Genomic DNA, 22,543 nt, shown 5'->3' with positions numbered 1-22,543 from the left:
GGATAGGTTGGAAGATGGAATGGGAGTATTCTTCCACCATGCCTGATGTGAACTTAGGGGATAGGTGGAAGTGCAAGTCAAGTGTAGAACGATAATCTTTATATATTTTGAAAAGAATTATATAAAATGTTAGCGTGATCTTTTCATGCTCACATGGAGGGTGGAAGAGGGTATCACTATGTGCCAGTGAAAATACCTTGAACAACATATGCGTGAGCTGATTCATGCGCGGCACAAGAGCTTTTCTTTGGCCGCGCGATCTGAACTCAGCGTAAGGTCAGGGTCCACTGTCTGAACGAGGATTGCTATGTTTAAATTGACGAGACTACCAGTGGTAGTGGTAGTGGCAGTGGCAGTCACGCAGGGCTAGAAAAAGACATTTTTCCTAACCAAAGAAAATAAGGGCAAGCTTGAAATTCTTTCGGTTTTCAGGTCAAAAGTTAAAGCTTTTACCGGTAAAACTTCCTAGTTTTCTTAAAGGCAAGCTCAAAATCTAACCTGATTTCAGCCAGTTAAAATACACTGGACCCGGGTTTTTTTCTAGGGAAAATTACCAAAATACCCTTCCAATTCGAAATTCCCAAAATGCCCCCCGTATTCTCTCCGGATATGATATAGTCCAGAACTCTGCAAAACCGTTTAGCAAAATAAAAAAAAAGCGAGGAGCAGAGCCACAATGCCGCACGAAGTCGAGCTGCTGCATGCAAATCGTAGGCTGAAGTGGCCCCTAATGCTTACTCGCTAGCTCTGAGGCAACTAAAACGCAAGAACCCAGCTCTGAGTGCAAGCGTTCTAAATCTATGTTAATTATTGCTGACGACAGGTTCCAGCTTTGGCTCCTGCGTTTTGGTTGCCGCAACACAGGCCACTAGCCAGCGGATCTATGGGATAGGTGATAGGTTCTGTTGAGGGCGATAGGTTACAAAAACGATGCCAGCCTTGGGAATTTTTGAAAATTTTAAGGGTGTTTTGGGAAATCTTAGGTGTATTTTGTGGGCAGATTGGGAATTTTGAAAATACGAGGGGCATTTTGGGAATTTCATCAAATTAGAGGGTATTTTGATAATTTGCCCTTTTTTCTAACAGTCCAGTGCGTAACATTCTAGTAACGCAGCAGAGAAGGAAGACATGAATGCAGTAAAGGAAGAGGCAGAGAGCGAGAGCTCCTCCCTTGTTCCACCTTCCAGAAGAATCGATGTTTGCGAAGGCGATGAGGACGAGGAGGAGAGTATGGCAGCCACAGTCCTTCATGTCTCCCTGCACGCTCCCCCTTCTACCTCGCCTCCAAAAGGTGAATTCGCAGAGCTTAAAAGAACATTCAGGTATTTGTTTCTCTCTCTCTCTCTCTCTCTCTCACACACACACACACACACACACACACACTCTCTCTCTCTCTCTCTCTCTCTCTCTCTCTCTCTCTCTCACACACACACACACACACACACGTACATTTTTTTTTTTTTTACAAGTGCTAAAAGCATTCATAGAGAGCTGATGTATCTCTGAGGTGATGACACCAACTTCCAAGGCAAAACGTAAAGATTGCCTAAGGGAAAGCTTGAAAAACTGAAAAGGATCTGCATCAGAGGGGTGGAACATACAGCCATTACATTGATGCCACATGGTTCAATAAGTCTAATATATGACCGACATGAAGAAGACTGCAAATTGTTGTAAGGAAGGTGGGAGAATGTCAAAAGCCCAAAATCGTTTGTGAAAGACCATCGAGGGGAAACGGAGCCGCATATAAGCTGATAGGTGGCGAAGCTCTAATAATGCAGCAATCCCAAAATAGGTGACTAACAGCCTCCTCTTAAGTCGATCAGGGGACACACCACAAAGAGCAGATATGACGTGCTTTGAGAAAAGTGCCCATTGGGCGAACTCTAAGCAAGCATCGCCACAAAAACAAATGCTCCCTAAAGCGTCCATAATCACTTAGACATTAGCCTGGTGATCGAGTCATAAGCAATGAGTCATCTGCATAAGCCTGCCCAATAAAACCATGAAGACGACCAACAGAAGTGAAACGATCAAGATGCATCAACAACGGGTGAGTGGCAATAGCATACAACAATGCACTAACGGGACAACCCTTTCTAACTAAACAACCAAGAGGCTAGGATTCCCAAGCAAGGATCTTCGAAGACGTATTGTGAGCATACAAGAAATAAACGATATTAGGACCGAACCCAAGACACTGTATCGTAGTAGTATCGTAGTAGTAATTTAATCCCACTAGACAATATCAAAAGCCTTTTCAATATCAACTTGCATAACAAGTATATCTTGTTGAGTGTATTTTGCATATTCCATGCCAAACTAAACATTAATCAAGTTGTCAGTGATTTGGTGACGTGGAATGAAACCATACTGAGCCTGATGAAGTCCTGTAAGAAGGTGATCTTTAATCCGGTTCACGAACGACTTAGCCAATAGCTTGTAAACTATAGAAATCTAAGTAATTGGCCGCAAATAAGAAAATTGCTTGCTTAGGCAACAGTTTAAGCAAACCCTCCTTCCAAGCTACTGAGAAATCTTGTTTCTGCCATGTCACATTCAACATGAAAAGCAAGGGCTTTTTAAGAGTCTCAAAAAGAGGAAGAATTTCACAGTAAGCCCATCTCAACCAACGATCACCAACGGCTCAACGCAAGCAGCGCACAACGCAATTCAAAATCAATGAATGATTCCTCAAGGCATTGTGCATCTTGTGAAGAAAGGATTGGATGTACATGAGAGCAACAATTGACGTGCTTGTTGAATTCTTGCAGAGGGTTGAGGAGGAGCAACGAAGACTTGTCGATAACGTGAGACCATGGCATAAGCAAGTTCCTCTTTGGATGATGTTCAAGTGTTTGATGTCTTGGGCGTATGCTTAAAATGTTGTTTCGAAGCACAACCTTTATCCACAAAAACTGCACATGTTTGTCCCCCCCCCCCCCCCACACACACACACAAAACACACAGAGTTTGGCACAATGCCCTCGAGTCATTATACTCGTATGTTACAATTCAAACGTACATACCAATCTGTTTTCTTACTCTTATAGCTATCTTGTTTGCTTCTAAACAAATAATCTTTTTCATGCGCACAACATTCTTTGCAAATATTGCATAATTAAAGAGAGCTGGCAAGGCTTCTTATTCCATTCATGATGTGAGTCATTTCGATTGTCCGGCCGTGCAATGCTACAACATTCCTTAATGGAAGTACATTTGTGCGCAATTGGCTTGTGTTATTCTATCAAATGGAAGTAAAGGAACAAAGTAAAGTTTCTCTTGCGGGATTTCTCTTTCTCAGCTACCTTTTGCAAGGTTAGTGTCGTAGTCGTGCCTTCTCAAACCGTAAAAGCACCCAATCATTCTCCTTCAGTTGCAAGTCGCATCAATGCTTGTCTGCTTGCTGTCTTCTTATGTTGTGCTTGGTGGAATTGGAGCTAATTTCTTGAGACAGCTAATTCCAGTGTTGGAAGATTTCAACTACTAGTGTGGGAAGATTTCAGACAGCAAACTGAACAGGAATCAGAGACTAGACTGGAATGTGGATATTGAAATAAGAATCAGACTTATGTATTGGAAATAAGGTTCAGATTCAGATTCAGATTCAGAAGACTGGACGAGAAGTAAGTATAACTGAAATATAGGCCATGATTAGGATTATAGATCAAGATTACAGCGAATATGATTTACAGAGAGAAAGTATAGCCGCCAATACTGCCAATGATTCTCAAGTACAAGTATAGCCAAGGCGCTAACCCAAATGATAATCACTGCTAACCCGATTACAATGTAATGGGCCCTATTTATACACTTCGGGCTTACTGTAGTAATTACCATAGTAATTACTAAGTAATTCGCTATCCATCTTCTAAGAAGACGTTCCCACATAATGAACTATCCAGCTGTCTACATCCTTCCCTTCTTTCTTGAATTTTGACAAGATTCCAAAATTTTTGAAAAATTCCCATGTCTGATTCTGATGTGAGACTGAAAAATCCATTGTCTGGTTCTGATGTTGGGATTCCGGCTTGACCATTGATAGAATGGCCATACAAAGATTGCGAGTAGGCAGCTCAAAAGGCCAAGGATTGCGAGAGGCAGCTGAAAAGGCCAAGGTGGAGCTCTCACCAGGCCAAGGTGGAGCTGTCATCAAGCCAAGGTAGAGCTGTTATCTCCACCTGCCTGCTGAGGAGAAAAGTCGCCACTGAATTTTGAGATGGAACTACCCAGTATCCTTCCATTGGACCGTCTTCCGTTTGTCCTTTGACCTGGATGGCGCCTGAGAAGTCCCAGTACCAGCATTCTCCTTTTGAATCAGTCGGTAAATGGCCTCCTGCTCAAGCTGATCCCGCTGGTCGGTGGTCATCTCTACCTCATAAGGCGTGAGAGAATGATAGGTTTTGGTGTCAGGATCATAGAGTGTACGCCTGCCTTTGCTAAGTCTGGTTCTGGTCAACTTATGACAATGCGAAGCAGTATGGATCCATCCTTCTGGAAGAGGTTGATTAGTTTTGACTCGAGCTTCGAAAAGAATCTCAGCTATCTCCCTGTACTGTGGTGCCAGACCCGGCTTTGCTGCAATGTCTTTTTCAGGCAATTTGGAAGATTCGACCGTAAGTTGTAGCAACTGATTAGTAATCCTGGTCAGTCCTCTGACTTGAATCAGCTAGTAATCCTGATTATAGGGTAAATAATCAGCTCTATAGGGTAAAGTTGCATAATCAGCTTTGGTTAGCATAAGATTCCCTTTCAATTGCTTACTCTGCATTTGCTGCAACTTGTCCTGTTTTACCAGTTGCAGAAGGTTTCCAGTATTTGGAGTAGGAACTCCACCAGGCAAAGTCGAGGAAACTGGAGCTGTCCCTTTGTCCAGTTGGCTCTTACCTTTGTCCCTGACTGGTCTGCGATCTTCTCAACAGTGTATGGCTTGGCATGATCTTTCCCAGATCCAGTAGCAATTGTATTTTTTACAACTGACTGGTCAGGCATAGTCTTCTGAGCAGATTGCTGCTCAGTCTGACTCACTACAGCTTTCTCAGTGGTTACTGTCTTGACCTGGCTTTCTTTCTGCTTCAAAAACTTACTGCTTTTTGTCAGTGTAATTTTTGGCTTCTTTGAACTGCCAGCCTGTTCTGCAGTTGCTTTCCTTTTCAGGTTGGTTGAAATGGTTTGACTGTCTGTTTCTTCGTCGTCTGAGGACAGTTCAATGTTCTTTGGTTCAGAAATTGGCTTCTCACTCCAAGCCTTCTTTACCTGCTCATTAACATCTGCAGCAGTAGCCCAATACAGGAATTACCAAACATACCAGGCCTTGAAAACATTTTGAGATTTTAGCTTGGCAGTCTGCTGGAGTACATTATGCGAGAGAATTTGACAAAGGCTGATAGGAACCTGTGGATCCAATATCTTGGCCAACAGCATAGCAAACAATTTTTTAGATACATACGTTGGGTTGTTCTTAAGGTTTACTGCTTCGGCTACAAACGCGTAAGCAGTGGAGGCTTCCAGTCCTTCTACTGGAACTCCTTGAGCACTTGCCTTGCGCTTTCGTCTAGCCGTTTCATCCTCCTTCAGAGCTATACTTATCTGCTACGCAGTTGCCACAGAAGGTTTGGGCTCATTGGGCATTCGGAATGCAAATGCTATGGCTTCTGGTGTCACTGACACCTTCCTACTATTTACCATGGCACTCCCATTTTCAACGTCGAAGGAATCAAGAACTTGCTTGATGATATCTGCATCAAAAGCAATTCTTGTAGCTTGCAACACAACTCGAAGATCCCAGAGTTGTAGCAGAGTCATTGCTTGATCAGTAAATACATAACGCTGGATTTTACTGTACGGGATAATGGGAAGACTTGCCTTTGCCTCGGCAACTATGGCCTGGGTTTCCTCAAGAGACTCCTGCATCTTTTCTGAGCGTTTCCTTCTACCCATACATTGTGAGGTCGATGACGATGAAACAGGCGAAGGAGAAGATGACGTACTTGTCGCGTCGAAGCCGTTTCCTGGTGTCATTGGCAAGACTAGTTGACAGTCAACTGTCTCGCCAGAGGTCGATGTTTGCGGTTGCAGCGAAGAAACCTCGGAGCTTGGCGATGGTGAATGGTTAACAGGAGGGAAGCGTCGCGTAGGGGATTTATGAGGAAAAATGCTAACTCCCCTGACTGTTATACGTGTTCGTGCCATAAAAGCTCCACCACTCGCCGCTCCTAGACTTGTGTACGTCGTTGCTGTCGTGGCAGATATGCATTGGACAAGACTGCGACCCATTCTTGAAATAATTACCACTGGCGTGCCATTTGACCTTTGGGCGACTAAAAATTGGAAAGTGTGTCCACATTGGTACCGTTGGTACCGGACTGACTTCCAGTCTGGCTTGACCATACTGGTATTGATTCTAAGGTTAGCCTGATCTGGTCCTTCTGGTACTGGTTCTGAAGTTGGAACTGGTTGCACATGTAAAAGTCCAAAAATGTGTGATTTCGGTATCTCTTGATCAGCAACCTCCAGTTCCTTAGTACCTTGTTCTGGCCCAGTTTCTCTGGTCTCTGAATAATAAAGCTTGATCTTTGCTCCATTATATACTCCTGGCAACATCAGTCCATATAAATCTTTCAGTCTGACTGTGCCATTGGAGAAGACCCAGTCTACCTCAAAAGGTCTTGCCCAAGCAATCTTCAAGTTCGGCTTCTTTGGACCCAATCTAAACTGATACAGAAGCACTAAGTCTCCTTTCTGGAATTCTCGAACTTTAATTCGGCGATCATGCCAGTGCTTTCTTCGTTGTTGAACAATTTCTTGTTCCAATATAGCCCTTTGCCTGAGTTCATCTAATTGCATCAGTTCATCCAACCTCTTTTTAAGATTATGGTTGAAGTCTAACCCATACTTCACAGCCATTCTCAGACTGGGGATCACAAACTCCATAGGAACCATAGCTTCAGTACCATACACCATTCTGAATGGTGTCATTCCAGTAGTTAGCTTATAAGCTGTCCTATTAGCCCATAGAGCAGTCTGAAGTTTCAAATCCCACTGGTCTGGTTTCTTTTGCACCACCTTAGTGAGAATAGTCTTTATTGTCTTATTGCTACTTTCAGCCTATCGATTGCATCTAGGATAGTAAGGAGTAGATTTCCGATGCTTGATTGAAAGCATAGCCAAAAGGATTTCCATAGTGTCATTGATAAAATGTGTTCCTTGATCAGTCACAATCTCTACTGGACATCCATATCGGCAGACAATATTCTCAAATAGAAACCTTGCAGTTGACTTGGCTGTGTTGTTAGGAAGAGCCTTAGCGTCAACCCACTTGGTAACATAACAAGTAGCCATTACTATGTACTTGTTCTTCCTGGGAGTCACCTTCTTAAAAGGTCCCATAAAATCCAGTCCCCATTTCATGAATACTCCCAGTGGTTGTATTGGCATTAAGGGAGTCATATCTGCAGCTGTCGGTCGGCCCATTCTTTGGCATATGTCACAAGTTTTACAAAAACTTCTGACAGTGTTTGCCACCACTGACCAGCTTAGAGAATCTTCTTGTAGGTTACTTCGTTGGAAAAGTGTCCACCCGACTCACCATTATACGCTTCTGAAATCACTTGCATTCTTCCTTCCATAGGGACACATCGTCGAAGTATACCATCTACACCCAATCGATAAAGTAATCCTCCTATGATAGTAAAGTTCAGGCTTTTTATGATCAGAGCTTTCTTCTGATTCTGCTTCCAATCCTCTGGAAAGGCTCCTTGGGAAAGGAATTGATAAATATCATACCATTCAAGATCCACCGACTCTTCTGCCTCTAACTGAAATAAATCAGTATCCACTGCTTCATCTCTCAAGGGTGATTCTGAATATCCTTCCGTACTTATTGAAAGAAAATCAGCTCCACAATGGTTTCGGCCAAGCTTATGGAAAATTCTGAATTCAAATTCCATAAGGAACATCATCCATCTTATCAGCTTGCTTTGAATAATGACTTTGTTAATCAGAAACAGAAGAGCTTGATGGTCCACATAAAAATGGAATAACTTTCCCAACAGGTAATGCCTGAACTTCGTGGCACTAAAAACCATTCTGAGGGCTTCTCTTTCAGTAGTCGTATAGCCTTGTTCAACCTGATTGAATGTGCGACTAGCAAAATAAACCGGATAGTCTGTTCTGCCATGCGGCTGAGATAATATTGCCTCCATTGCCAATCCCGAAGCATCTACATGTACATGGAAAATAATATCCCAATTCGGCTGCCTAAGGACTGATTTACTGATAATGGCTTTTTTCAAATTCTGGAAACTCTCCTCACACTCAGTAGTCCGGTTGAACTTATTGGTCTTCTTTGTAAGCTCATATAGTGGTACTGCTTGAGAAGCAAACTTTTGTACAAATCTTCTATAGAAATTCACATAACCCAAGAAAGAACTCAACTCTGAAGCAGTTCTGGGTGCTTTAGCTTGCTAAACACACTGTATTTTGTCATTGGCCATCTCTATTCCATTGCGGGAAACCACATGTCCCAGTAGTTGTCCCTTCCAGACTAGAAACACAGATTTGAATGGATTCAAACAAATCCGCTTCTCCTGACAGCGTTTGAAAACCATTTCTAGGAATAGAAGGTGCTGTTCCTCATCTGAATAGACAGTGAAGTCATCCATGAAAATGGCGAGGAACCGATGAAGAAATTCATTAAACATCTCCATCATACACCGCTGAAAAGTAGCTGGTGCATTGCACAGGCCAAAAGGCATCACCAGATACATGAAAGCTCCCCACTCAGTGATGAAAGTGGTCTTGGCTCTATCTTCAGGAGCGATCTGTAACTAGTTATAGCCGCTATAACCATCCTTTAAGCTATACATCTCATATCCTGCGATCTCATCAAGCAACATATTAGTAAAAGGTAAGGGAAATGGATCCTTAATAGTCTGGGCATTTAGTTTCCTATAGTCGACACAAACTCTCAATTTTCCATTCTTCTTGGGAACGACGACTATGGGAAATAGCCAATCACTGCTTGCCACTTCCGTAATGAATCCAGCCTTGAGAAGATTATCAATCTCCTCCTTGACCTTCTTTGCATAGTTGGGGTTCATCCGGTATCTTTGCAATCTTACTGGCTTAGAAACAAGAAAGAGCTTTTGATTAGACCCTCTTACAAGAAGATTGACATTTTTTGACGAAAATAACAGATTTTTTATTCGGCCCCAAAACAGGAGATTTTGTTGTTTGAATAGCTTCATATTTGGTGTACAGAGACATTCTACTATGTATATACATCAGTATTCACCAAACATGTTTAAAAACTTATGAACCAATCAATTTACTCAAGAATCAGTGTTTTTTCACGAAAACTACGTTTTTTGGTTACGGACTTAAATTTGAAGATTCTTAAGTCCGAATGGCTTCATATTTGGTGTGTTGAGATTTTATGATATGTATATAACATCATCACACATCAAACAACAAGGAGCTTCTGATTGGACCTTCTTGCAACAAGATTGGCGTTTTTCGACAAAAATGATGGATTTTTTATTCGGTCCCAAAACAAGAGATTCTGTTGTCCGAATGGCTTTATATTTGGTGTACAGAGACAATGTACTATGTATATACATCAGTATTCACCAAACATATTAAAAATTTATAAATCGATCAATTTACTCAGGAATTAGCATTTTTCAGCAAAAGCTCACTCGTCGTGTTTCCCGTCAGGTTCACTATCGACGATCGATTGTAACGCAGACCGCAGATAAAGAGGAAGTAATCCTCGGGAGAGGCGTCGTAGAGCAGATCAGGGTCCGTTGCAGCATTAGGATTGACATGGTCGGATCCGTAGTACTACACTTTTTGGTTTCGGACATAAATTTGAAGATTCTTAAGTACGAATGGCTCCATATTTGGTGTGTTGAGATTTTATGATATGTATATACATCATCACACATCAAACAAGAAAGAGCTTCTGACTGAACCCTCTTACAACAAGATTGATGTTTTTCGGTGAAAACGACGGATTTTTGATTCGGTCCCAAAACAAGAGATTCTGTTGTCCAAATGGCTTCATATATAGTATGTAGAGACATTGTACTATGTATATACATCAATATTCACCAAACATGTTTAAAAACTTATGAATCGATCAATTTACTCAGGGATTAGCGTTTTTCAACGAAAACTACGATTTTTGGTTTCGGACGTAAATTTGAAGATTCTTAAGTCCGAATGGCTTCATATTTGGTGTGTTGAGATTTTATAATATGTATATACATCAACACACATAAAACAAGAAAGAGCTTTTGACTGAACCCTCTTACAACAAGATTGACATTTTTGGATGAAAACAAGGGATTTTCTATGCGGTTCCAAAATAGGATATTCTGTTGTCCGAATGGCTTCATATTTGGTGTGCAAAGACATTGTACTATGTATATACATCAGTATTCACTAAACATGTTAAAAATTTGTGAATCAATCAATTTACTCCGGAATTAGCGATTTTCAGCGAAAACTATGTTTTTTGATTTCGAACATAAATTTGAAGATTCTTAAGTCCGAATGGCTTCATATTTTGTGTGTTGAGATTTTATAATATGTATCTACATCAGCACACATAAAACAAGAAAGAGCTTTTGACTCGACCCTCTTACAACAAAATTAACTTTTTTCGATGAAAATAATGGATTTTTGATTCGGCCCCAAAACAGGAGATTATGTTGTCCGAATGGCTTCATATTTGGTGTGTTAAGATTTCATTGTACTATGTATATACATCTGTATCCACCAAACATGTTAGAAACTTATGACTCGATCAATAAACTCAGGAGTTAGCGTTTTTCAAAGAAAACTACGTTTTTTAGTTTCGAGCATAAATTTGAAGATTCTTAAGTCCAAATGGCTTCTTATTTGGTGTGTTCAAATTTTATAATATGTATTTACATCAGCACACATAAAACAAGAAAGAGCTTTTGATTAGACCCTCTTACAAGAAGATTGACATTTTTTGACGAAAATAACAGATTTCTGATTTGGTCCCAAAACAGGAGATTTTGTTGTCCGAATGGTTTCATATTTGGTGTACAAAGACATTGTACTATGTATATGCATCAACATTCACCAAGCATGTTAAAAACTTATGAATCAATCAATTTACTCAGGAATTAGTGTTTTTTCACGAAAACTACGTTTTTTGGTTTCGGATATAAATTTGAAGATTCTTAAGTCCGAATGGCTTCATATTTGGTGTGTTGAGATTTTATGATATATATATACATCATCACACATCAAACAAGAAAGAGCTTCTGATTGGATCCTCTTGCAACAAGATTCGCGTTTTTCAACAAAAATGACGAATTTTTTATTCGGTCCCAAAACAAGAGATTCTGTTGTCCGAATGGCTTCATATTTGGTGTACAGAGACAATGTTCTATGTATATACATCAGTATTCACCAAACATGTAAAAAATTTATGAATCGATCAATTTACTCGGGAATTAGCGTTTTTCAGCAAAAACTACACATTTTGATTTCAGACATAAATTTGAAGATTCTTAAGTCCAAATGGCTCCACATTTGGTGTGTTGAGATTTTATGATATGTATATACATCATCACACATCAAACAAAAAGGAACTTTTGACTGGACCCTCTTACAACAAGATTGATGTTTTTCGACGAAAACGACAGATTTTTTATTCGGTCCCAAAACAGGAGATTATGTTGTCCGAATAGCTTCATATTTGGTGTGTAGAGACATTGTACTATGTATATACATCAATATTCACCAAACATGTTAAAAATTCAAGTCTTGTGAACTGTAATTCAAGTTTCTCTTAGGAAAAAAGAGAGAGAGAGAGAGAGAGAGAGAGAGAGAGAGAGAGAGAGAGAGAGAGAGAGAGAGAGAGAAGAAGAATAAGAGGGTTGTAACGTCGTAGGAAACTATCCCAAGAGACCTTAAAGATCTAGCCGACAAGGAGTTGAACTCGAGACTTGTTATTCAAGAGAGAGAGAGAGAGAGAGAGAGAGAGAGAGAGAGAGAGAGAGAGAGAGAGAGAGAAAAGGGAGATGGAGAGATAAACAAAGGGGGATGGAGAGAGAGTTTGGGGAGGGGAGGGGCTTGAGAGAGAGAGAGAGAGAGAGAGAGAGAGAGAGAGAGAGAGAGAGAGAGAGAGAGAGAAGGGAGATGGGGAGAGAAACAAAGGGGGGCAGAGAGAGAGTTTGGGGAGGGGAGGGGCTTGGGGGGGGGGGAGAGAGAGAGAGAGAGAGAGAGAGAGAGAGATTGGGGGGGGGGGGGACTACTCTACTGGAGGGAGAGGCAGCAATGGACTGTGGTGGTAGGAGTAGGAGCGGCGCATGTTTCAAGTTTCTGTTAGCAAGATGGAGATAAAGAGAGAGAGAGAGAGAGAGAGAGAGAGAGAGAGAGAGAGAGAGAGAGAGAGAGAGAGAGAGAGAGAGAGAGAGAGAGAGTTTTCTATTATCGTCCTTCGAGGTCAAATATGACCTATGGGACCAAATGAATATGTCACGTGGTGTGAGTGGATGTCATAAGTGACTCTCGATGCTCAAAAATGGTTGAAATGAGTGTCGCAATAGAGAGTCTACATCGTGGTTGGGAGAGGAAGGTATGTAGGGAGAGCTCATGGCTGAATATATGGGGAAAAGAGGACCTAATGTGGTCAAAAGCTAAGCACTCAAGTAGTGTGTGGTACTCACTCTCTCGCACTTGACGAGGTCATAAGGTGCAAAGTCGATGACACTCCTCGCCAGTGCCCCAACGTCCTGTCTCACAGCGTAGAGAATGGGAGCTAAGACGAATGGAGGCAATGGTGCGGATCGCACTCAATGGGATGGGCTCAAGGATGTAGGGATGGGTTTGGTTACCTCGTTCGGAGAAGAAGAGAGATTTGTAGTTTGGGGCAACGTGTGTGGTGTAATGGCTGAAGCGAGAACCTTTGGATTTCTCCCAAGCCGTGATACATTGGCGTTGTAAGAAGGCCTCATTAAATTGGGAGTCAATCGATGCATCCTTGACCAAGTGACATGCATCCCATCTTCCAAACCATTTCTTGATGTCAAGCATCCACCCCGAACTTCGTATTTTTCTGTTGCATGTCTTTTGAACCTTTTGACTTGCTTCATATGCGATTCTAGGAAGTCGATGCAAAGGGCTACATTGTGTCTTACGCATGTACTCCACAACCCTTTGCATGCCCAAGACCTCAATGGGAAGCGATCCGGACTCAAGAAGTAAGAGCATGTAGGGTACTTGTGTCTTGACTTGGAGAAAGTTGGTGAGAAAACGCTTTTGGACAGTCTCAAACTCTTTCCAAGTAGACTTCCTGATGCTTCCATCCCACACCTCCACTCCATAAAGAAGCACCGGTGTCACCAATGTGTCAAAGAGGTACTTTTTGAGAACCCAACACTTGATCTCTCCAGTATTGCACATGTTCTCAAATGTATAATAAGCCCTCTTTCCGGCTTCCAAGCGACGCATTGCACAATCCTTCCATTTATGATTGGATGGAACCTCAAGGCCAAGGTACTTGAAGTGATCTACCACTTCAAGTTGCTCATTGTTGTATACAATGCATGGATTTTTGTCATTGAGGGTCTTTACAAGCATAACTTTGGTTTTGGATCCATTCACGATCAGCCCACTATGTAGGCAAAAGCGTTCCAAGATACTCATAAGCTTTTGTGCATCTTCTAAGGTATGTGCCAAGAGCACTACATCATCGGCATAAAGCAAAAGCATGATCACCACATTTCCGATCTTAACCTCTTCTATGCCTTCTTGTTGCATAAAATCAAGAACCATGTATTCCAATTCATCAATGAGTAGCCCAAAGAGGGTTGGGGAAAGTGGGCATCCTTGTTTGACACCAATGGTGCTTGCAAAAAGTTCTAAAATTCCATCTCCCATACGTAATCGACATGTCACTTTTTGGTAGATGCGAAAGACTGCATGCATAAATTCTCTCGGCACTTGAAGGCTTTGCATACGTCTCCCAAGATTTCCTCACGGTACCATGTCAAAAGCTTTCTTGAAATCCACAAAGCAGCAATACAACTTTTTCCTTTCAATCGAGACGCTTCCATAAGAACTCGAAGAGTGACAAGGTGATCAATAGTGCTATGATGCTTTCGAAAACCTGCTTGGCCAAGCGCACGTTTGCCATTCTTTTCAGCCCATTCACTTATCTTCATCTCCATGATACATCCAAATAACTTTGCCATCAAAGAACCAACCATTATAGTGCGATAGTTGTTCACATTGTTTACATCTCCTCCTTTGTGCAAAGGTTTGATCCAATTTGCACTCCAATCATGAGGCATGCCATACTGAAGTGCAAGGTTAAACATATCACATATCCAATATCATGTTTTCTTGCTTGTCCATTTAATCATTTCAGCCTTGACACCTTGAAGGTCACCTGCCATGCGAGTAGCAAGTTTCTCAAGCGCGTGGCATACATCTTCAACGGTAAAGAAGGGAGACATAAACGTAAGGGAGCTACAACACTCCATCTTATCAACATTGGGTTGCTCATAGAGATTCTTGCAATGCATATACATATCCTCAAGAGTCAAGTCACCAAAGCTCTCAACGCGCTTGCCTTTTAGATTTTGCCAAAACTTGCCACATGCATGTGCTTTCTCTTGAGCTAAAAGAAGTTGTTTTTTGACTTCCCACCTTCTCCTCTTTTGAACAAGTGCTTTGTATGTGTGTGAACATTCCAAGTAAACTTCCTTGTCTTTGATTGCATCCAATCTTAGCAAGTGTTTAGAGAGAGAGAGAGAGAGAGAGAGAGAGAGAGAGAGAGAGAGAGAGAGAGAGAGAAGGGAGATGGGGAGAGAAACAAAGGGGGACAGAGAGAGAGTTTGGGGAGGGGAGGGGCTTGAGAGAGAGAGAGAGAGATTAAGGGAGGGAGGGGGGGGGGGGGGGGGGGGGGGGCTACTCTACTAGAGGGAGAGGCGAGAATGGACTGTGGGGGAAGGAGTAGGGGCAGCACATGGTGGTAGCAAGCTAGAACCACCAACAACCAATTGTTGGATAGGCTGGTAGTGGTGGTGGTGATGGGTGCTAAGGGGCGGCAATGGACAGTAGTGGTGGTGGGATGAAAAAAAAAGCCTCTCTCCGTAACCGCCCCCTCTAGACATTATCTCACTTAGCAGCCGTAGACACACATCTAAGTTGAGCTCCAACATATCAAAATGCTCACTCATATTCTACATAGTCTTCATTTTCTTGGGTGGTGCCTTTAAATAGTTTTTGTGCACTAGATCGACAATCATGCCTATGTCTACTTGCCTCCACTTTTGCCAAGGAACATTGTAATGATCTGAAAAATATTTGCACCAATCACATAATTTCTCAATGCAAAAAGCCACTGCATATGTATCACTTGCTTTTGTATATGGACAAGCAAATTTTGGATTGAAAAACTCAAGGGCCCTCGATGGGCATAGCTTGTGCTCCGTCAAGTTTGTAATGAGTGGTTGCTCACTTCTCAATGCCCACTCATAGCACAACTCCCCAATCAATGACGCCGACCTGAGGCACACACTCCTTTGTGAGATTTGTAATCCCAGGATGGTCCATTCATTTCTTAATCATTATTCTGATCTAGTGGGTACTCTTCAGAACATACTGGTTCCTCTACTATACTAGTATCAGCTGGTTCCACCATCCTTTCAGTTAGCTGAACTGTTCTTTCCTCTGTATTGACTTCGGTAAACTGATCAGGGAATTGTCTCTTCTGCTTGTTAGCATGCTCTTTGTTCAGCAAGACTGCATTCAAGTCGATTTTTGCCAAAGGGAATATGTTCATAGCCGCTAGCATTCGCTCGATCTTCTTGGCTCTGTACTTCTGACACAACTCCTTCGGCCTCAGTTCCTTTTTTCAGCTCCTGGTATTGTTGGTTTGGATTTGGATTCTGTCACTGATCCCTTCTATGGTCAAAGTTTGGTTTGCATAGTCATGAATAACATGTGCTGTTCTCAACCATGGGTGCCCTAGTAGCATTCCATATGCTCCCTGCACATCCAGGACTAGGAAACTGGTTTTGAATTTCTCCCTCCCAACTCTTATCTGCATGTTTTCAATCATACCCGTCGCTTGTATGACTCTATGATCTGTCATTCTTACTTTGAATGATGCTGGTTTCATATTAGTGATACCCATTCTTTGCTGAAGATGGGCTCCCATTATGTTGACTCCTGCCTCTCCATCCAGGATAACGCTTGAGAGAGGTTCCTAGTGCTTCCTGACCTTGTAGTCTACCTGAATAAGTGGAACTTCATCATCGCGGACAGTCGTCAGGTCCACTGTTCTGGCCTCTGCCTCAACTTTCCTGCGCTGTCTGATAAAGTTGGCCACTTCAGGCAAGGTTTTTCTTATATCCTCCAGCTCTACAGTCAGCTTCTGGATTCTATCACAAATTTTCACCTGAATTTCTTCTCTCTCTTGGTCAGACTGATTGTCAGAGCTTGAAGAACTAGTATCTTCACACTGCCATTCTTCTTTTGCAGTGCTTTCCACTCTTTCCATCCACTCCCATTTCATCAGCTAGTCCATGTACCACAGCCAGCATGGTCTCGATCATGGCCGGTACTGACTGATCTTTATCAGTCGATTGGGCTGGTATCCTCTGAATGACTCTAGCTTCGGAACTTTCTGGCTGCTCTGGCAGCTTCTTAGCTAAATCCTCCGTGATTTTAGCTGCTAGTTCCCTCTGCTCTTGCCACTCATCTACCACCTTCTCTTTACCTTTGGCCTTCCAAACTTCTCTTTGTTGAGTCCACTTGCTGCTGTTAGGATTGATTGGTACTTCTGAAATGTCTTGGATTTCTTCAATGACTACTCCCTTGCTCCTGGTAACTACCCTGATTGGGACTGGCTCTGGTGTCTTAGCCTCAATAGTAGTCGTTACAGGTGCATTTGGACATTGGGCTAATGACCGTACTTCTCACAAGTATAGCAATTCATGCTCCTGTTTTGGAAGTTGTCTCTTCCTCTGCCTTTGCCCATTCTTAGTTGATATCTGCCACGTCCCTGATCAGTACCACTGGTACCTGGTCTTTCCTCTTGAGCTACCTTGACTGGGTCTACCTTCACTGGTTCAGTGCAGGCAACCATTGACAGATTCTTTTCTTTCTTAAAGTGGTAAATTCTGATGCCACAATTATTCCATAGGTGACCAAAGGCCTTGCAGTAGGTACATTGTGGACATTCAGTGGAGATATGGTCCTTGGATTTGCATCTTGAACACCAAGTCTCCATCTTTCGGACTGGCTGTCTTGTGTGGCTAATTTCTGCAATTTGCCTAGCCATCTCTTCAATTTTCTTGGTCCATGATCTCTTCTTTGATTTCTCCTTTGCTCGTTCATTGGAGCTGCTCTCGGAACTACTGGACATTTCATTGGAATCAGAAGTTTCAGTAGTAGAGCTACTGCTATTGGTCCTTAGCTTCTTGTGGCTCTTTTCCTTCTTAGCATGCTGTTCCAGTTTTAATGCCCTTTGGACCAGATCATTGAATTTTTTTGTAGGAGATGGTACCTCCTACTCCCTAAGCTTCTTGCTTCTGAACCCATTCAAGAACCATGCCCTTAATCTCTTCTCAGATGGCGGTTCTTGCAACTGCTTGGTTAGCTCTTTTATCTTTTCCACATAGCTGCGGACTGACAAATTCCTCTGTTTGATCTTATCTAATTCACAGAGAATATCTTCGTCCCCTCTATTGTCAGAATATTCCAACCTGAAGGCCTTAAGCAATTTGTCATATGATCTCAGCTGGCATGCAGGGTAATGGTAATACCATTTCCTCGCTGCTTCCTTCAAGGTTTGTGGAAAATATTCCCCCCAATCATCTTCATCGATGTTTTTTAGTTCAGCATACTGCTCGAAAGCTTGTATGTGAACATCTGGATCGTCCTTTTTCCTGCCTTTGAATATTGGAAAGGAAATCTTGAGGGAAGCTGTGTAATCATTTCGATTACTACTGATTCTGCCACTTCTCTTCTTGGATTCAGAATGACGCTTGGGAGCCTTCTCGCAATTGTCAGTGTCAGCATCCCAATCAATCTCTGTCTCTGTCTCAGTGTCAGTGTCTTCTCTGGTTTGTCTACTAGAAGTACGGTGACTTCCCTTACTGCCCTTGGTATCCTCATCTCTCTGCCGAGACTGAGAACTCTTGAAACTCTTTGCCTTCCGTGCTTCCCGTTCTGCTCGTCGGTGTCGAGAATGATTGGAGTGCTGTGAGTCCTGCGCCTCATCAACGTGACTATGCTCTTCCTGAGCCTCAATGTCAGTCATCTTCTCTTGCTTGGGGTCAGACTCTCTTCCTGACTCCTCAGGAATGGGGTCCACACGAATGGTAGATTTCCGGTCACGATTGGATTTTGGTGCCATTGCTGAAAACTTCAAACTGGGAGAAGAGTCTTTCAGTCAACGAGCTTCAGCTCGAGCCACCCTGATCGCCAAAATGGAATTGGAGCCGATCTCTTGAGACAGTTAATTCCAGTGTTGGAAGATTTTAGCTACTAGTATGGGAAGATTTCAGACAGCAGACTGAACAGGAATCAGAGACTAGACTGGAATGTGGATACTGAAATAAGAATCAGACTTATGTATTGGAAATAAGGTTCAGATTCAGATTCAGATTCAGAAGATTGGACGAGAAGTAAGTATAACTGAAATATATGCCATGATTGGGATTACAGATCAAGATTACAGCGAATATGATTTACAGAGAGAAAGTATAGCCGCCAATACTGCCAATGATTCTCAAGTACAAGTATAGCTAAGGCGCTAACCCAAATGATAATAACTGCCAACCCGATTACAATGTAATGGGCCCTATTTATACACTTCGGGTTTACTGTAGTAATTACCATAGTAATTACTAAGTAATTCGCTGCCCATCTTCTAAGAAGACGTTCCCACATAATGAACTATCCAGCCGTCTACACTTGGGACTTCTCAAGAGCCTCACGCACCTTGGCAAAAGCAGTGTTCAGATCTGGAGTGTACTGATCAGCCTCAAAAATCTTATCTTTGGTGCTTAGAAATGGTGGAGTCTTCTTAGCACCCTCGATTACCTTAAATGGTGTTTTCCCCGTGGACGAATGAACTGTGTTGTTGTAGGCAAACTCCACCAAGGGCAAATACTTTTCCCGTTTGAGTCTTCTGATTTGAAATATAAGACTTCAACAAATCTAAAACCTTTGAATTCGTTGTCTGTGGGTGGAACGAGGATGAGAATTGCAACCGCATGCCAATGTTCCTCCAGATTACCCTCCAAAACAAACTAGTGAATTGGGGATCTCTGTCTAAAACAATGGACTCATGCATATCATGTAATCGAAAAATCTGTGAGACAAACAGTTTCGCCAAATGATCGGGCTTAATTGTCTTCTTTATTGGAATGAAGTGAGCCTGCTTAGTAAATGTGTTGATGACTGTCTAAAGGCCATTATGCCCACTCTGGGTCTTCGGAAGATCCAAAATAAAATCCATAGCGATGCTTTTTCAGTGACATGAGGGTATAGGTAGAGGCTGTAGGAGACTTGGTGGCTTATGGCTGTCAAACTTGACCTTTTGGCATACTAAGCAACTGCGAACAAACTCGTCCACATCCTTTTTTGATCCTCGGCCAATAGAAGTAATGCTCAACACCTTTCATGGTGGTATCTGTGACGTGGTGGCCCGAAAAGGGTGGACAATGGCACTCTGTCAAAACATTTTCCCTCAAAGGCTGTGTAACACATCATTTTCCGCATTAGATAACCGTCCCCTATGGAATAGCCCGCAATTGTCTCCCCACTTTGCAGCCGATGAAAGATGTCTAAAAAATCAGGATCGGTGGCGTACTGATCTACCATATCCTCGAAGGTTCTATGATGAATTGCGAAAATAGCCAAAACCAAGGGCTTGCGAGACAACACATTCGCCACTAAATTCTTCTGTCCGTGGAAATTGTGACAGAATGTTAGCCCAACTCATCTGCTTTTCCAAAAGCTGCCACTGAGATAATAAGTAGCGTAAACTCTGATGATCGGTGAACACAATAAAATCAGCTCCTAGTAGAAAATGTCGCCACTGTGTAAGAGCATGGATAATTGCTAAAAGCTCTTTCTCATATATCTCTGCAACCCGTTCAGGACGTGAAAACATCCTGCTCTTGTAAGCTATGACGTGGTCTTCGCGTATCAAGACTGCCCCAAACTGTGACCACGCATGACAGTAAAACTCAAAGGGCTTTTGCAAGTGTTGCAAAGCCAACACTGGTCCCTTTGTCAACTTTTCCTTGAGAGTTTGAAAGGCTGCAATCTCTGACGTTCCCATGTAAAAGGAACCTCTTTCTAAGTCACCACATGCAATGGAGAAGCTCTCTCTGCAAATTTTCGAATGAACCGTCGATAATATGAACACAAACCCAAGAAGCTTTGAACTCTATGAACATTCTTCAAATCGGGCCAATCAAGAATGATCTCAACTTTGGCCGGGTCCATCTTGACACCTTCCGTTGAGACGATGTGTCCCAAAACGCGTATCTCTGGCAAGAAAAACTCGCTCTTTTTCGCGTTTACTACCAATCTATGTTGCCGCAATGCTTGGAAAACCTGTAAACAGGTGGTGTTTGTGCTTTGCCTTACTCTTGGGAAAGACGATGATGTCATCGAAAAAGGTGCCCACAAATGATTGGTATTCTCTGAAAATTCTATCCATCATGCGATTGAATGTAGGCGGAGCATTCGTGAGACCAAAAGGCATAACCAAATACTCGTACAAACCAAAAGTCGTCTGAAAGCTGTCCTGTAGACATCCTTGGGAGCAATTCGGGTCTGATGATAACCACTCTTCAGATCAATTCTACTAAACCAAGTAGAACCTTGAAGTCTGTCTAGTATATCATCGATCCTCGGAATAAGGAATCTGTTTTTGATGGTGATTTTATTGAGAGCTCTATAGTCAATGCACATTCTCCAAGATTCATCTTTCTTTAAAACCAGCAACACAAGCGAACAGAATGGTGAAGTACTAGGCTGGATGAGACCCTTCTCAAGAAGTTCTTTTACCTGGTTCATTATTTCTTCATTTTGGGCTCCTCTAACTCGAGGTGGCTGGTTCGGTGGTGTACTAGCTTTTGGGACAAATTGCTTTTGAGTTTAACTGCTTTTGGAGCTCTGCTTTTGGGGCATCCCTTGTAAGAATAAATAGACCCTTGGGGCCTCACTTTGTAGAGCATCTGGATGCAGAGTCTGAGTGCAGAGATCCCGTGGGTGTTGTACTTTGCTCAAGCATTAATATAAAAATAAATACCGAAAGGGGCGTCAGATTTTGGGGCCAATATCTCTGGGCACGGAACTACGTCGGGCCGTGGCAACTCAAATTTTAAAGTTGCGAAGTATTTTCAGCGATTCTCTCCTGTGTCGTGTCCGATTTTCGACTTGGGGTGCCTAAGTCTGTAACAGTGGTATCAGAGCTTCAGGCGTGTGCTTTTCTCAAAGCATATCGGTCCTACCAAAGAGCAGACAGAACAAGATGGCGCTTCCAAGTTTCATAGAGAATTTTGATCAAACAATCTCCGTGTCCCGACCTCGGACTTATTAGCCACTCCCACCCTTACTTCATCGCGCATCAGGCGCGCTCCCTTCTTCATCGCTCTGTCTTAAAGGGCATAAGCCATAAGAAATTCAAGATCACTTGCAAGAGAAAAAGGAGTTCATTTTTGCCCTGAAAATGCTTTTTGACGCTTTTTCTGTGTTGTAGAGACTTCTAAAAATCTCTTCGATGGTTGAGAATTTGGACATGCGAAAGAAGGCAAAGTTGATCCTCTCAACAAGCTCTACGCATTGACATGAACAAATCTTATATCCAACAACTTTGGAAAATTAGGGTTTTTGAAGAAAATTTTAGTATGTGTGGAATTAATGTTTTTGGAAGCTCTTGTTATCTGTGTGCAGATAACTACTAGGAGCGAGGAATATGCATATGAGAGCATTTGGAAGCATGGAGCTGACATCGTCTCTTTTGCAACGAGGTGAACCATTTGCTTGAAATTTTACCTGTTCTGTAGGTGAAATCGAAGATGACATAGCAAGGAATTTGCATCTGAAAGCGATCGGTAGCAACGGCAGCTCATGAATGACTCCGTCGATTCAAGATAAAAATGATGAATTTTGTATTGAAATTTGAATGATGATGCATGATGAAAAACGAATCCCGTAGGTTGCTTTAATAACCTGTGCCCCAACCAAGGAAGCATCTGACCAACAGCTCGTTAGAAATTTGAATGATGATACATGATGAAAAACGAATCCCGTAGGTTGCTTTGATAACTTCTGGCCCAACCAAGGAAGCATCTGATGCACAATGTAAAGAGCTTGCCGGTCCGTCATCCCATCTGGCCCAACCAAGGAAGCATCTGATGCACAACGTAAAGAGCTTGCCGGTCCGTCATCCCATCTGGCCCAATGAATCTGAGTCCTCTCACTTAGTTGACGGCCTTTTGCATGGGATGTTTGCATCTGTGAAGAT

At 42.4% G+C, this 22,543-nt stretch overlaps 1 protein-coding gene across 4 annotated transcripts in view; it reads left to right on the top strand.

Annotated features, from left to right (window-relative positions):
• Positions 1-1,082: 1,082 nt before the first annotated feature.
• Positions 1,083-22,543, top strand: part of SFR6 (sensitive to freezing 6) — a 183,051-nt gene continuing 161,590 nt past the window's right edge. For 2 of the 4 annotated variants that reach the window (XR_015186465.1, XM_086500484.1), the window contains exon 1: positions 1,084-1,322. Coding sequence is in view for 2 of the 4 variants with exons in the window: in XM_086500484.1 (XP_086356610.1) it covers positions 1,129-1,322 (194 nt within the window). In the remaining 2 variants the exon portion in view is untranslated. Of the gene's footprint in view, positions 1,323-22,543 lie in introns of all 4 variants that reach the window. The other 2 variants (XR_015186466.1, XM_086500485.1) reach the window with 2 other exon arrangements.

This window comes from Adiantum capillus-veneris, chromosome 25 (assembly GCF_014529385.1).
Source record: "Adiantum capillus-veneris isolate H3 chromosome 25, ASM1452938v2, whole genome shotgun sequence".
Lineage (NCBI taxonomy): Eukaryota > Viridiplantae > Streptophyta > Polypodiopsida > Polypodiales > Pteridaceae > Adiantum > Adiantum capillus-veneris.
This window is presented reverse-complemented; position numbering and strand designations above follow the sequence as displayed.